Source organism: Pseudophryne corroboree, chromosome 6 (assembly GCF_028390025.1).
Source record: "Pseudophryne corroboree isolate aPseCor3 chromosome 6, aPseCor3.hap2, whole genome shotgun sequence".
Taxonomy (NCBI): domain Eukaryota; kingdom Metazoa; phylum Chordata; class Amphibia; order Anura; family Myobatrachidae; genus Pseudophryne; species Pseudophryne corroboree.
Window position 1 is genome coordinate 571,725,601 of NC_086449.1, and position 17,152 is coordinate 571,742,752.

Here is a 17,152-nt window from a genome sequence, read left to right on the forward strand (position 1 = left end):
AACTTGTAACCATAAACTTGAAAACAACCTAAGAAGTGACTGACTTCTGAGGACTACGAGGAAGATGTGGGACTGGTACAATGGATATACACAATTCTATATTACCATCAGCTTACAGTAGGTCTAATATAATGAAAATGTCTGGGGTTACAAATTGTAGACAAGAGGCTTGCAGTGCCAATGCCTGGTGTGAGGTTAAGTGAATGAAATACAGATTACCGTGCATTGCTCAGAGATGCTGCCTTCTACAGTGATTTTCCCCCAGCACCATGCCCCCCCCCCCCCATCTGTCAGTGCAGTGCGCTACCATGTACAGCAGATAAAAGTATGTATCCACCGTTATCTTGAGTAGTTTTCTGTGCCTAGTCACAACATGATTTATTAGCATAAACCCTTCAGCTATTGTTCTCAACTGCAATACAATACAGAGAACAATACAGCAGGGGATTAAGTCATTACAGCAGGGGATTAAGTCTGACTGGCCAGTCACAGTTAATCCTATTAACAGTCAAGATAAATGTGGATACATCTATATATCTGACCTGCACTCTGCACACCATGGCTGGGTCACCACCGAGCAGGAGACAGGGGCACTGCTGCAATGTTGGCGCTCCCCAGTGCCAGCGTCTGCGCGAAGTGTCGGAGGAGGTAAGGTAAATTACGAGATAAGCAACACAAGGAATACACTTCGTGTATTGCAGGTGAACTCCTTTTTGAAGTGACAGGTCCTTGTTTGTTTTTTCAGTAAAGTAATTTTTATTGGTAATTTAAGAAAAAGTAACAAACCGTAAAATAAAAAATAAATAAGACATGGGCATCTAATAGGTAGTGTATAAAACAGCAATTTTTAACAAATTATAATAAAGTCAATGTAAGATATACACATAATAATAATAATAATAATAATAATAATAATAAATGTAAAAGGGTCATAAACGGATTTTAAAATTATATAACTTCCCCGCACAGTGCGAGAGGCCCCAACTATAGAAACCTTCAAAAGTAGACTCAAGACTTTTCTGTTTACTCAAGCATTTCCATAATGTCCCTTTTAGTATCTTCATGCTTCTGTATTTTATGAAAATGTACTTCATTATTTTCTGTACTATATTATGCTATGTATCTGTTAAGCGCCTTGAGTCCTATTGGAGAAAGAGCGCTATATAAATAAAATTATTATTATTATTATTATTATATAAGATACTGAGCCAATATTATGTATTAACATATCAACCAATCCATGGAGTGCACACTCAGGCTAACAAAATATAAACAATAAATAAACAGCTTACTCATAAAACACTAATATCCTTGACCTGGTAGAGGCCATATTGAGACGGACACCAGTGATCCCAAAACCTATGATACTTACAAGCAGTATTTCGAGGGGTGTATAAGTACATTTCATGGTCCGGAGGGTCATCTACAAGAGCCTGCCATATGTAGTGAAGGGGGATCCAGCGCAAGACAAGTTCTACTAGCTATTACAACTTTGGCCCGAGTGGTCAGGCACATAATATACACTGCTCAAAAAATAAAGGGAACACTAAAATAACACATCCTAGATCTGAATGAATTAAATATTCTTATTAAATACTTTGTTCTTTACATAGTTGAATGTGCCGACAACAAAATCACACAAAAATTATCAATGGAAATCAAATTTATTAACCCATGGAGGTCTGGATTTGGAGTCACCCTCAAAATTAAAGTGGAAAAACACACTACAAGCTGATCCAACTTTGATGTAATGTCCTTAAAACAAGTCAAAATGAGGCTCAGTAGTGTGTGTGGCCTCCACGTGCCTGAATGACCTCCCTACAATGCCTGGGCATGCTCCTGATGAGGTGGCGGATGGTCTCCTGAGGGATCTCCTCCCAGACCTGGACTAAAGCATCCGCCAACTCAGTCTGTGGTGCAACGTGGCATTGGTGGATGGAGCGAGACATGATGTCCCAGATGTGCTCAATTGGATTCAGGTCTGGGAAACGGGCGGGCCAGTCCATAGCATCAATGCCTTCGTCTTGCAGGAACTGCTGACACACTCCAGCCACATGAGGTCTAGCATGGTCTTGCATTAGGAGGACCCAGGGCTAACCGCACCAGCATATGGTCTCACAAGGGGTCTGAGGATCTCGTCTCGGTACCTGATGGCAGTCAGGCTACCTCTGGCGAGCACATGGAGGGCTGTGCGGCCCCCCAAAGAAATGCCACCCCACACCATTCTGACCCACTGCCAAACCGGTCATGCTGGAGGATGTTGCAGGCAGCAGAACGTTCTCCTTGGCGTCTCCTGACTCTGTCACATGTGCTCAGTGAGAACCTGCTTTCATCTGTGAAGAGCACAGGGCGCCAGTGGCGAATTTGCCAATCTTGGTGTTCTCTGGCAAATGCCAAACGTCCTGCACGGTGTTGGGCTGTAAGCACAACCCCCACCTGTGAACGTCGGGCCCTCATACCACCCTCATGGAGTCTGTTTCTGATCGTTTGAGTAGACACATGCACATTTGTGGCTTGCTGGAGGTCATTTTGCAGGCCTCTGGCAGAGCTTCTCCTGTTCCTCCTTGCACAAAGGCGGAGGTAGCGGTCCTGCTGCTGGGTTGTTGCCCTCCTACGGCCTCCTCCACATCTCCTGATGTACTGGCCTGTCTCCTGGTAGCGCCTCCATGCTTTGGACAATACGCTGACAGACACAGCAAACCTTCTTGCCACAGTTCGCATTGATGTGCCATCCTGGATGAGCTGCACTACCTGAGCCACTTGTGTGGGTTGTAGGGAGGTCATACAGGCACGTGGAGGCCACACACACTACTGAGACTCATTTTGACTTGTTTTAAGGACATTACATCAAAGTTGGATCAGCATGTAGTGTGTTTTCCCACTTTAATTTTGAGGGTGACTCCAAATCCAGACCTCCATGGGTTAATAAATTTGATTTCCATTGATAATTTTTGTGTGATTTTGTTGTCAGCACATTCAGCTATGTAAAGAACAAAGTATTTAATAAGAATATTTCATTTATTCAGATCTAGGATGTGTTATTTTAGTGTTCCCTTTATTTTTTTGAGCAGTGTATAATTTATAGTATATGAAGCATTATGAAAAGCCTCTAAGTACAATTCCCTTGGTTGTAGGGGAAACGGCGACGACAGGAGCAGTATCTTGGACATAGGGCCTTATTTGGGTTGGATCGCAGTTTCCAGATGTGCAGAACATGTCCAGAGTTAGCATCTCAGATATGCAATCGCCTCTGACTGATTGAGGGAGGTGGGCGGTGGACGGAAGCAGCCAGCATTAGGGAAAACAGGGGCCTGCCACCCCCGTTTTATAGGAGTGGCGAGGCCAAGGACGCTGTCGCAGTTTCCTTGGCATCGCTAGCCTCCCTGCGACTGCAAGTCTGAGTAAAGTCAGACTTACTGAAACTGCATCCCAAACTGCGATAGCATCGCAGTTTATAACAATCACACCTCCTCCTGCATTTGCATTGCTAAGGATCATAATTAAAAACCGCTAATAGCAGCTTTGCAATTACAATCCAGCCTGAATAAGGCTCATAATCAAAAACACTTGTCCAAAACTGAAGGACATCTGGACATTTCCATAGCATATGCCAGAAGGCACCATCAATGGAACCACACTTGGGACTTCCCCTTCTTACAATTCAGCGCTGGAGCAGGGCGCCCTGGGATGACCATGCACCCAAACATGAGAGGTGACATGCTGAGGAACTCCAGGTACAACTACAGCTACACATCCGGAGTGTCCAAAGGTCGCTCCAGGTAGCTGTGCAGCAACGGTACAGGGTGAACAAAAAAAATACAGGTGCTGTGGGGAAATCGACAGTTGCACCCTCAGGACAGTGGTTGCACTGGAGGACGCCTCTGCTCATGTACCCCTAGTTACAGCCCTGCATAAATTCATTAACATCCTATTTTATCTATAGTCTAGGTGCCTGCATCACATGTAGACTGCATATGTGTTATGTTGTGGTGTGGTTGTGTAGACTCAATTGCCAGCTACCCTAATCCTCCTGGGGTGGCTATGACTAACCCTTCGGGGGGTGGGTGGGTATGACTAGCCACCCCCTACTGCCTAACCCTAACGCCTTCCTCCCTAGTGCCTAACCCTAACCTTCGCCTGGGCCCTAACCCGTACTACGATACTCACCTTTGGGATGTCGGTTGTTGGCGCCCGTCTCATGAGTGGTGTCGGGATTTCGGTGTCTGTCACATGACCACAGACAACCTGACCTCGGGATGTCAAATTCATCCCACACAGATGTGGTTGACTCTGAATACAGGCAGAGATCCACATTTATTTCCAAACGTAATTATGACGGCTTTTACGTGCAACTCTGAATCAGGCCTTACAAATATTGTTCTGTAATGCTGTTAGTTTTGTATATTAAGCTGTGCTTGCCAAAATTATCATCATTTGAGCTCATTGTGCAGCTAGGAAGGCATACTGTATGCCTCAGTCTCAATGTATACAACAAACACAATAAACAGATTACTGGGTATACTTTATGCCCCATAAAAGTGAAGTAGTACGGAACTGTCAACATGTGAAAAATGAAGACATTACCAGGGACAAGATTCCGTAAACAACCATTTAAACCAGCACTCTCTCATAAGTGGATGTCCCCCCCCCCCCCCCCTCCTTCGTATTAATAGCACATTGGTGGGGATTCTTTCCCTAAAGGAACATACCATTCACTCTATTTAGTGGGCACTAACACTTGCATATAGCAGAGACCTTGCCGATCACCTTTGAGGCTGCTCAAGTTTCTTTGCATCAGGGGAGGACTGACACAGCAGCTCTGTTGGTACCAATGTACCGGATACTATTAACCAACAGGGTTCCATGTACTATAAATACAAGAACCCAGAAAAGCGCAAATGGGAAGTTCTCGGAGGAGGAACACCCCCAAAGTATTAGGATTAGGATTCGGAAGAGAAATACCTGCCACAATTCATCCTTCAATAACATGGACAACAGATAATACCCAGCCACGTGTCCTACTATTCTAGAATTTGCACAAACATGATTACCAGATACTTTTAAAAACCAATCATTTTCGGACACTCATATTTAGTTTACAATTAATATAAATATGTAAAGTTATGTAGGTTTATCTCACAGGACACTTGTCTCAGTTCATTTAGCAGGGTGAAGATTGATAGCGGAGACTATAAGGATAGGGACTCTGGATCAGGTCATAATTTGTAAAGTATACTTGTGACAGTTAATTACTATCAGTTAAAAAAATATGTACACTAGTAGTACGCTATATTAGTCAATAAGCCATTTGCTTTCTTGATTCTCACCCCTAATAGGTTGACAGACTGATTGATCTACACCTGTATTACTAATTTATCCATTGCATCTATAATAAGTCTTTACATGTTCACTGTACTGATCAGAGCCTCATCCACATTATTTCTCTTATAGCTGAATATGCACAATGCAGCCACAGAGTCCGGATAGAGAGAGACGCACTTTAGTAAAAGTAAGTGGTAGTGAATCTTTATGTCCTGCATAGCCTCAATACAATTAACTGATGTCAGCAACTACTATACCAATTAATGGTAACTACAGAGTAGTAACGAGGCATAGTTATCACAATAAACTTTTAACCTATAAATGAAGAATATGAGAAGGTCGAACAAGTCACAAACCATGTCTGCTTTCATTTATATATAGCTCTTAAATAGGTTGTTAATTGCTGAGCAGAGAGATATATACACAACAGCAGAAGAGAAGCAACATCTGATACCTGGGAAAAGGAACAATGCATGTCTGACCTGTACAGCAAGGTATTAGATTTCAAGTCACTCTTTACCTCTTATCACAACAATAATTGCAATTGAAGTGGGTTGATGACTACATTGCCCCATCTCAATCAAGATTAACCATCATATTTATGGTGGTGGCGCTCTTGAAATTTTAATTCCTAGTTTGAATAGTGGAGAGATTTTTTGAAAAGGGATGACAGGATGAAGCAGCATTTTTGGAAGAGTTCATTAGATTCATTTTTAAAACTAGTGATATTACAGCACAAGCTCGGCCAGAGTTTAAATAAATCACATTTGCTCTTTTTCTTACTTTCCTGAACAGGTTTTGCATCAGAGGCGGAACTACCGCCAGTGCAACCAGTGCGTTGCACTGGGGCCCGCCACTGTCCAGGGGCCCAAAGCATGTAATGAGTCAAACTGACTCATTACATGACGCTGTGTGCTGCGGGCAACCACTGCCCGCAGCACACAGCCACCCGCAGGACACAGGAGTCGGAGAGGAGCGCAGCGGTCACGGGCACGGGGGTAAGGAGAAGGAGGGAGCCGCAGCAGCGCTTTGTTACTGGTTGAGGCGCTGCTGCTGCTGTCCCTCTGCTTCACTATAGGCTGTCTTCCGAGAACAGCCTATAGTGAAGCAGAGGGACAGCAGCAGCAGCAGCAGCAGCGCCTCCACCAATAACACAGCGATGCTGCGGCTCCCTCCTCCACCTCCCTCCTCCTCCTCCTCTCCTGCCCGGGATCTCTGCCAGAAGCTGCACCGAGGAGCCTGAGCCAGCGGAGAGGGTAAGTATAATTCTTTCTTTCTTTCTGTCTTTCTTTCCATGTGCAAAAAGGGGGACTGTCTGCCGCAATGTGTAAAAAGGGGGAATCTGCCTGCCGCAATGTGTAAAAAGGGGGAATCTGCCTGCCGCAATGTGTAAAAAGGGGGAATCTGCCTGCCGCAATGTGTAAAAAGGGGGAATCTGCCTGCTGTAATGTGTAAAAAGGGGGAATCTTTGCCGCAATGTATAAAAAGGGGGAATCTGCCTGCCGTAATGTGTAAAAAGGGGGAATCTGTCTGCCGTGATGTGTAAAAAGGGGGAATCTGCCTGCCGTGATGTGTAAAAAGGGGGAATCTGCCTGCCGTAATGTGTAAAAAGGGGGAATCTGTCTACCGTGATGTGTAAAAAGGGGGAATCTGCCTGCCGCAATATGTAAAAAGGGGGAATCTGCCTGACGTAATGTGTAAAAAGGGGGAATCTGTCTGCCGTAATGTGTAAAAAGGGGGAATCTGTCTGCCGTGATGTGTAAAAAGAGAACGCTGTCTGCCGTAATGTGTAACAAGGGCATGCTGTCTGCCGTAATGTGTAAAAAGGGGACGCTGTCTGCCGTTATGTTTAAAAAGGGCACGCTGTCTGCAGTTATGTGTAAAAAGTGTACGCTGTCTGCCGCTATGTGTAACAAGGGCACGGTGTCTGCCGTTATGTGTAAAAAGGGCACGCTGTCTGCCGTTATGTGTAAAAAGTGTACGCTGTCTGCCGCTATGTGTAACAAGGGCATGCTGTCTGCCGTTATGTGTAAAAAGGGGACGCTGTCTGCCGCTATGTGTAAAAAGGGCACGCTGTCTGCCGCTATGTGTAAAAAGGGCACGCTGTCTGCCGCTATGTGTAAAAAGTGCACACTGTCTGCCGCTATGTGTAAAAAGGGCACGCTGTCTGCCGTTGTGTAAAAAAAAGGGGGACGCTGTCTGCCATAATGTGTAAAAAGGGGACGCTGTCTGCTGTAATGTGTAAAAAGAGGAATCTGTCCGCCGTAAGGTTTAAAAGGGTCTCTACCTGGTGTAGTGGTGCTACTGTGCGGCGTAATTTGAATAATGGAGACTACTGTGCACCGTTTTATGAATTGGTATTATTTTGTGGCCACACCCCTTCCCCACGAAGTCACGCCACTATGTATTTTTGCGCACGCCTACGGCGCACACTGCCCCTGTTTTGCATGCAGGGGTGGGGCTCCGATGCCGTTTCTTGCACACAGTGCTAAAATGTCTAGTTACGGCACTGTCGCTAGGTATCCATTTCTCTGGCCCTGAGCAGGTCCCCCTCACCAGATCCTCTACAGGGGTGAGGGGGTGGACTTGGCTGGGATGGGGGGGGGGGGGGGGGGGGGCAAAGCATTTTGTCGCACCTGGGCCCACCGCTCGCTAGTCCTGCCACTGTTTTGCACTATTCATTAACCATTACCTGCTGTGTGCCAACATAGATAGCTTTATAGAGCTTAATTAAATAAATTGATTAAACATAAGCATGCTACTATAAATGCAATGGGGAGTTTCTGTGTACTCCTGGCAGATGTACTAATCAATCTATAGCAGGATTGCACTAAAACAAATCATAGGTATGGTGAATGCAGCTTCAATACAGAAGAAGGCAACATGATTGTTAAAGCATAATTGAATCAATAATTAAAGTATATCTGATGGTTACCCATACATGAGGATTGTCTCACAGATTTTTAGGTGTGTGCTACGAACACAGCAATAGTGATAGAACGGTTTATAAATGTATCATTATTCTTTATTTAAACAGAGCGAATATGTTCTGTAACATTTACGTATAGCGTTAGGTTATCTCAATGGTCCACTAAACTTTCATTCCAGCACATACACGTCATAGTTGGAGGACTCAGTAGTGGCTGTGGCTCACTCTCTGGGATACTGACTTAGATTCAAGTACAGTACCTCATTCATCTCTCTTGTGACCTCCATTTCTTCTGTAAGGCCAATCATTTCTATAATGACACTCACCTATTAGAGTGGGAGAAGCGAGTGAGTAATGGGACGAACATTGGGGCATCATTGACAAATTAATATGAACAAGTGTTTTGAAACGGCCACATAGTCAAATATAGTCATCAATTAATTTTGCCTAATCGGTATGCTGATTAGGCTTCATTGAAATTATAGTTCCAGCCAGTCATTGTGGCTTATTTCAAGGTTCTAGATCTATTTAATCGGTCTTCTTTTGTGTAGAGTTTGTCATTTAGTGGCTGGGACCAACAACTAGAGTGATACACGTGAGGCCGCCATTAGTCACATGTGCACAATGGAAACCAGGTCTTAAAAAAAAGCAAAGGATTAAGATCACATTCTTACCCTGGTTGGTTTCTGAGTCCTGACTTAGAGTTTCCAGACTACTGCTCCGAGACACTGTAGGTATAATGGACAATGAGGTTGGGCAGGATAAAGATGCTGATAAATCCATCTGTGTCAGAAAGGAGCAGGATACTGGAGCTGTTGGAACATCAGGATTGTGCTGGGATTGTTCAAACGGATGAGAAGACTCTTTGTGAACATATGAGGGTTTCCAGTGTGATATTCCTATTGAAACTGGGCCTTTAACTTCAAAACCTATAAAATAGCAAATAAATAAAATGTTGATCACAAAATGCACAACTTCTATATTGACAAAACAATACTTTTTCTGTTTCAGGTGCAATAAAATAAAGTCCTGTACTGTCAATGGTAATATAGTAGATATTAATATAGAGCCTGATTCAGACTTGTACGCTAACCCAAATGGTTAGAATACAAGTACAATGATAGGGACACTGTGCATGTGCGGAATGGGTCCTACTTCCTGGCACGCAGTGCCACCAAAGCACCAGCCTGATTGCCAGGCTGAGGGCGTTTGGGGACTGGGAAGGGGGCGGTGACTGGCTCCGTTCCACAAAACCGAAGCACGTTACCTCAGTTTTCTGGGAGTACCGAGGTCAGTGTATGCATCAGACCTCAGCTGCGGACCTGAGGCTGCTATCCTGAGTAACCTGAAGGTTACTTAGATGACGGATGACCATGCAGAGTGATCAGATACCACAGAAGCAGTCAGTAGGCGCCTACACCAGATGCCTCCTGCCGCATTAGCATATTAGCTGTACAGTATTGTACAGCAGCTTCCCTGCGTCTATGCAATATCGTACAACTCTAAATCGTGATCTACTGGTCAAAGCAAGCCTGCCAGGGCATGATGGCATCAAGGTAGTGGTGTATCTATAATGGGTGCAGTGTGTGTGGTGCACATGGGATCCTGGGTCCAGGGGGGCTCATACCGCACACCCTGCATAATTTTTTCAATACTTACCTCTACAGAGTTCCGCAGCAGTCTGACTCTGAGAACTAGATGATGCACAGGTCTCTGGGAAGATGGCACATGCAGATGTTTGGCGCATGCAAAGTAGGGAAAAAAATTGCAGGGAAAAGGACGCAGTGAAAGCTGTGCACATCCTAGTGCATAGAGTCACCATCACTGCCTGCAAGAAAGGAGGGGGCCCGGACGGAGACTGCAGTTGTAGTCCACCAGTAAAAAAAAAAAAAAACTGTAGGAAAGCTATTTTTTTTTTAATCCACCGCGACACTCCTCGTTTGCCCATTTATTACTCAGAAAAGAAAGAAATCCGTTCCATATCGGTGCGCTCATCACTAGGTAAAGTAACAGCTCTAGGGGCTTGGCAAATAAAAAATAAAAAAAAACAATTGAAACTGCTCCCGCGGGGAGCCCAGGCGCTAATGACAGGTCACTCACAGTCACTCCCCATAGGAATGAATGGGACATGCTGATTGGTCAGAGCATGGGAACTGCTGTGATTTGACCAATCAAAGCACCTGATACATTCCTATGGGGACAGGCACAGGAGACACCGCCAGCATCCTCCTCCTCACAGATCATAGGCATCATCCTCCTTATCATCAGCCCCCCTCCCGCTTGCTGTCACAGTAAGTGCACTATTGGTGTATTCAACCCATACTGACCTGCACAGTCTGTAACCTGCATTGTATCCGACCTGCACTGTCTGTAGCCTGCACTGTATCCGACCTGCACTGTATCGGACCCGCAGGTATGGAGCACTGTTTTTATAGTTGAGGAGATTTTAGAGAACTGCTAAACAAAAAGGCTGATTGGGGCTTTTCATGGGAACAGAGTGCCAGTCTTCAGTGGCCCAGGGCTCCCAGGAGATTGGGACAAATTGGGCACTGAGAATAGACATGTGCTGGGGGCAGAGGCAGAACTCTGGGAGGCAATGGAGTCATCTGCCGCCGGGCTCCTGCTCTGAAGGGGGGGCACCTCTCCTCCCATTCTGTGACACCATTGAATTAAGTTAATTAATAGCTGCCACTATCTCTTCAGTGGCCGACTTCCTCACTGGTCCCTGTACCTTACAAATCACACCCTCTTTATTATACTGAATATACACATTATACAAGTGTCACACCCAGGATTAGAAACCACGACCTATTACACTGGAAGCAGACACCTTACTGTTTGCTCCTGTATAGGAAAAATGAGAATTTTAACTATATGAAGATACTTCTCTGACAATTACACGTAACTTCATAAAGTTACAATTCTCATGCTTCCTATACAGGAGCAAATATCTCCATCAGTAAAGTGTCTGCTGTCAGTGTAGCAGGTTACGGGTTCTAATCCTGGGTATGACTGCTAAGAAATGTGTGATTTAAAATAAAAGACAATTAAATGTATAAATACAGTATATACATTTTTTTCAGAACACTACACACACACACACATGCACATCTACATACATATATTTATCTTAATATAGGAAATAGGGGGCACCAATATTTATCTTGCCTCAGGGCAACTGGGACGAACTTACGCCACTGGCTGGGGGCATCCATGTCTGCTGTTGTTATTTTACACATGGTTTAGGGTTTTTCTTTGCTGTTTGTTAACTACTACTACTTTAGTGTAATGATATTCTACACACGACTCTTAGAAAATTTCTGTGTAGTCTTTTCTATTGAAAGTACATGCGAGTTGGTTAGGGTATTGCTAATACATTATTAATTTGCAAAACATTTGCAAACAGAAATAACTGCCGTGTGTTTGTGCCACTGCTCTGCTGCTTAGCTTTGGCCTATGTTGGTGAACAATATTGTGAGTTGTGAGCAGGGCCGTCAACAGAAATCTTGGGGTCTGGTACACTGATGTACCCCCCACCCCCTCACCCGTGAGTAAACAGCAGAGGTTCTAAAAAAACAGCACTCCCGGTCAGTTAGGGAGCTGTGTGAACAGCATACCGGAGCACAGCTGAGGGAGCCGCCGTGAGCTGTAAAGTGCGCTAGCACGGTGCAAGCAGTGTGTGCCACCAATCATTCCCATGGAAGGCAGGCTTTCTGTCTTGAGTACCTTTAACGAGCGCAGCAGAGGTAGTGTGGACTGACCGGGTGGTTCAGTCTGCACCTCCTGGGTCTCACAACGGGTGACTGGTTCTCACAATGGGTCCAGTAAGGGAGCAGAATGTTGCTGCAGCCTGTAAGTGTTTTGGACCCATCCAGACTCGGGGCCCCTCAGAACCCTTGGGGCTTGGCACAGGTGTACCCACTGCATCCCCCTGTCGCTGGGCCTGGCTGTGAGGTGATCAAAATGGAATGGAAATGACTGGAAATTAATGTTATTTAGGTTAATAATAGTGTAAGAACATTTGGGGGGGGGGGGGGGGGGGGGGGTTAAAAATACAGATCCAAAACCAAAAACACGTTACTGTAGGGTGGTTTTGGCAAAACCGAATCCAAAAACACAAAGTTAATACAGATCCAAAACCTAAACACGGTGGTCTGTGCACATCTGTAGTTATTATACATGTTCATACCTGTGTCTCTATGCTACCTGTTGTTCTACCTGGTTAAATAAACCTGATTCCTGGTCAAGATGCAAGTATGCAGCATACTCAACGCTATTATACACTCTGGTACCGCCTTCCAACTTGACATATACTGTATAATAACACCCAATGAACTTCCCAGTCACATCGTCCGCTGTGTGCTGCTAATAGGTTATAGACCCCAGTGTCCTCCCCTGTGATACTCTGCTAGTATAAACAAGGAGTGTGTATGTGTATTTATGTAATAATAATACATTTTCTATGGCGAGTGTGTACTTATTGTAATTTTCCACATTAAATATTTATTGGTACAGTAAACAGAAAAGAAGGGAAGAGGAAGGGGTATAAAGGGGCATGGAGGCCCACAATAAAATCAAATGCAAATGTACACAGAAAAAGTTTCAAAAGGTTCCCTTGAAGGGTATAACGGGCACATGGCAGTACCAGTGTCTGGGCTGTTTCTAGCTAATTTGGCCCCCAAGGAGAACACAGTAATGGCAGGGTGGGGGGGAATGTGCACCTCAAAAAGGGGTATGGTCTTGCAGAAAGTACTACCTTAACCACACTGTGCCCCAAACAATAATGCCAATAGCACCATATTTTGACCCACACTCTAATGCCCCTTGCACTAATGTATGCCCCACAAAGTAATGCCCCTTGTTATGCCCCTGCACCAAAGTATGCCCTACACAGTAATGGCCATTGCACCATGCCTCACTAATATTCACAATGCCCCTTAAAATTGGCACTGTACCTGGTCCTGCTCATTGTCAGGGGTTGTTTCATGCTGCTGCTTCTAGCCTGTTCCCTCCGCTGTTGCCGCCGCCACATTCTCAGCACTGCTGTGCCGTTGCCTGCCTCCTGCCTTTGGACTCAGTCTAAATGTCCCCTCCAAAATGGCCACAACCTCCTCTAGTACCCAACAAAACGGTCTTCTCTCAGGCGGTAGCCATTTTGGGAGGGACTTTCTCACAGTATTCTATTGGGCCAGCCAGACCGTAGAGAATACTGCACACAGCAGCCGCGGTCCGGCGCCCTGTGTGATCGCATGGCCGGCCCGGCCCTAAAAACGGAACTGACCAGTGTCCACTGTTTCGTTCATACCAATAAAAAAATAAGATTTTACTCACCGGTAAATCTATTTCTCGTAGTCCGTAGTGGATGCTGGGAACTCCGAAAGGACCATGGGGAATAGCGGCTCCGCAGGAGACTGGGCACAACTAAAAGAAAGCTTTTAGACTACCTGGTGTGCACTGGCTCCTCCCACTATGACCCTCCTCCAAGCCTGTTAGGATACTGTGCCCGGAAGAGCTGACACAATAAGGAAGGATTTTGAATCCCGGGTAAGACTCATACCAGCCACACCAATCACACCGTATAACTCGTGATACCATATCCAGTTAACAGTATGAAACATAACTGAGCCTCTCAACAGATGGCTCATAACAATAACCCTTTAGTTAACAATAACTATGTACAAGTATTGCAGACAATCCGCACTTGGGATGGGCGCCCAGCATCCACTACGGACTACGAGAAATAGATTTACCGGTGAGTAAAATCTTATTTTCTCTAACGTCCTAGTGGATGCTGGGAACTCCGAAAGGACCATGGGGATTATACCAAAGCTCCCAAACGGGCGGGAGAGTGCGGATGACTCTGCAGCACCGAATGAGAGAACTCAAGGTCCTCCTCAGCCAGGGTATCAAATTTGTAGAATTTAGCAAACGTGTTTGCCCCTGACCAAGTTGCAGCTCGGCAAAGTTGTAAAGCCGAGACCCCTCGGGCAGCCGCCCAAGATGAGCCCACTTTCCTCGTGGAATGGGCTTTTACTGATTTAGGATGCGGCAATCCAGCCGCAGAATGCTTCAGCTGAATTGTGCTACAAATTCAGCGAGCAATAGTCTGCTTAGAAGCAGGAGCACCTATTTTGTTGGGTGCCTACAGGATAAAAAGCGAGTCAGTTTTCCTGACTCCAGCCGTCCTGGAAATATTAATTTTTAAGGCGCTGACTACGTCCAGTAACTTGGAATCTTCCAAGTCCCTAGTAGCCGCAGGCACTACAATAGGTTGGTTCAAGTGAAAAGCTGATACCACCTTAGGGAGAAACTGGGGACGAGTCCTCAATTCTGCCCTATCCATATGGAAAATCAGATAAGGGCTTTTACATGACAAAGCCGCCAATTCTGACACACGCCTGGCCGAAGCCAAGGCCAATAACATGACCACTTTCCACGTGAGATATTTCAAATCCACAGTTTTAAGTGGCTCAAACCAATGTGATTTTAGGAAACTCAACACCACGTTGAGATCCCAAGATGCACAGGAGGCACAAAAGGGGGCTGAATATGTAGCACTCCCTTTACAAATGTCTGAACTCCAGGCAGTGAAGCCAGTTCTTTCTGGAAGAAAATCGACAGAGCCGAAATCTGGACCTTAATGGAACCCAAGTTTAGGCCCATAGTCACTCCTGACTGTAGGAAGTGCAGAAAACGACCCAGCTGAAATTCCTCTGTTGGGGCCTTCCTGGCCTCACACCACGCAACATATTTTCGCCAAATACAGTGATAATGGTTTGCGGTTACTTCTTTCCTGGCTTTTATCAGCGTAGGAATGACTTCCTCCGGAATGCCCTTTTCCTTTAGGATCCGGAATTTAACCGCCATGCCATCAAACGCAGCCGCGGTAAGTCTTGGAACAGACAGGGCCCCTGCTGTAGCAGATCCAGTCTGAGCGGTAGAGGCCATGGGTCCTCTGATATCATTTCTTGAAGTTCTGGGTACCAAGCTCTTCTTGGCCCATCCGGAACCACGAGTATCGTTCTTACTTCTCGTTTTCTTATTATTCTCAGTACCTTTGGTATGAGAGGCAGAGGAGGGAATACATAAACCGACTGGTACACCCAAGGTGTCACTAGAGCGTCCACAGCTATTGCCTGAGGGTCCCTTGACCTGGGGCAATATCTAGTTTTTTGTTTAGGCGGGACGCCATCATGTCCACCTGTGGCCTTTCCCAACGGTTTACCAACAGTTGGAAGACTTCTGGATGAAGTCCCCACTCTCCCGGGTGTAGGTCGTGTCTGCTGAGGAAGTCTGCTTCCCAGTTGTCCACTCCCGGAATGAACACTGCTGACAGTGCTAAGACGTGATTTTCCGCCCATCGGAGAATCCTTGTGGCTTCTGCCATCGCCATCCTGCTTCTTGTGCCGCCCTGACGGTTTACATGGGCGACTGCCGTGATGTTGTCTGATTGAATCAGTACCGGCTGGTTTTGAAGCAGAGGCCTTGCCAGACTTAGGGCATTGTAAATGGCCCTCAGTTCCAGAATATTTATGTGTAGGGACGACTCCTGACTTGACCAAAGTCCTTGGAAATTTCTTCCCTGTGTGACTGCCCCCCAGCCTCGAAGGCTGGCATCCGTGGTCACCAGGACCCAGTCCTGTATGCCGAATCTGCGGCCCTCTTGAAGATGAGCACTCTGCAGCCACCACAGTAGAGATACCCTGGTCCTTGGAGACAGGGTTATCAGCCGATGCATCTGAAGATGCGATCCCGACCACTTGTCCAAGAGGTCCCACTGAAAGGTTCTTGCATGGAACCTGCCGAATGGAATTTTGCTTCGTAAGAAGCTACCATTTTTCCCAGGACTCGTGTGCAGTGATGCACCGATACCTGTTTTGGTTTCAGGAGGTCTCTGACTAGAGATGACAGCTCCTTGGCTTTCTCCTGCGGGAGAAACACTTTTTTCTGTTCTGTGTCCAGAACCATCCCCAGGAACAGTAGGCGTGTGGTAGGAACCAGCTGTGACTTTGGAATGTATAGAATCCATCCGTGCTGTTGTAGCACTTCCCGAGATAGTGCTACTCCGACCAACAACTGCTCCTTGGACCTCGCCTTTATAAGGAGATCGTCCAAGTACGGGATAATTAAAACTCCCTTTTTTCGAAGGAGTATTATCATTTCTGCCATTACCTTGGTAAAGACCCTCGGTGCCGTGGACAGTCCAAACGGCAGTGTTTGGAATTGGTAATGGCAATCCTGTACCACAAATCTGAGGTACTCCTGGTGAGGATGGTAAATGGGGACATGTAGGTAAGCATCCTTGATGTCCAGGGATACTATGTAATCCCCCTCCTCCAGGCTCGCAATAACTGCCCTGAGCGATTCCATCTTGAACTTGAATTTTTTTATGTATGTGTTCAAGGATTTCAAATTTAAAATGGGTCTCACCGAACCGTCCGGTTTCGGTACCACAAACAGTGTGGAATAGTAACCCCGTCCTTGTTGAAGTAGGGGCACCTTGACTATCACCTGCTGGGAATACAGCTTGTGAATTGCCTCTAGCACAGCCTCCCTGCCTGAGGGAGTTGTCGGCAAGGCAGATTTGAGGAAACGGCGGGGGGGAGACGCCTCGAATTCCAGCTTGTACCCCTGAGATACTACTTGAAGGATCCAGGGATCCACCTGTGAGCGAGCCCACTGATCGCTGAAATTTTTGAGGCGGCCCCCCACCGTACCTGGCTACGCCTGTGGAGCCCCCGCGTCATGCGGTGGACTCAGAGGAAGCGGGGGAAGAATTTTGATTCTGGGAACTGGCTGACTGGTGCAGCTTTTTCCCTCTTCCCTCGTCTCTGTGCAGAAAGTAAGCGCCTTTGACCCGCTTGCTTTTCTGAAGCCGAAAGGACTGTACCTGATAATACA

General features: G+C 45.9%; 1 protein-coding gene across 1 annotated transcript in view; it reads right to left on the minus strand.

Annotated features, from left to right (window-relative positions):
• ANO4 (anoctamin 4) overlaps positions 1-17,152 on the minus strand; it is a 416,268-nt gene that overhangs the window by 356,377 nt on the left and 42,739 nt on the right. Inside the window, exon 3 of the mRNA XM_063927829.1 lies at positions 8,926-9,180. Coding sequence (XP_063783899.1) covers positions 8,926-9,180 — 255 coding nt within the window. The remainder of the gene's footprint in view (positions 1-8,925; positions 9,181-17,152) is intronic.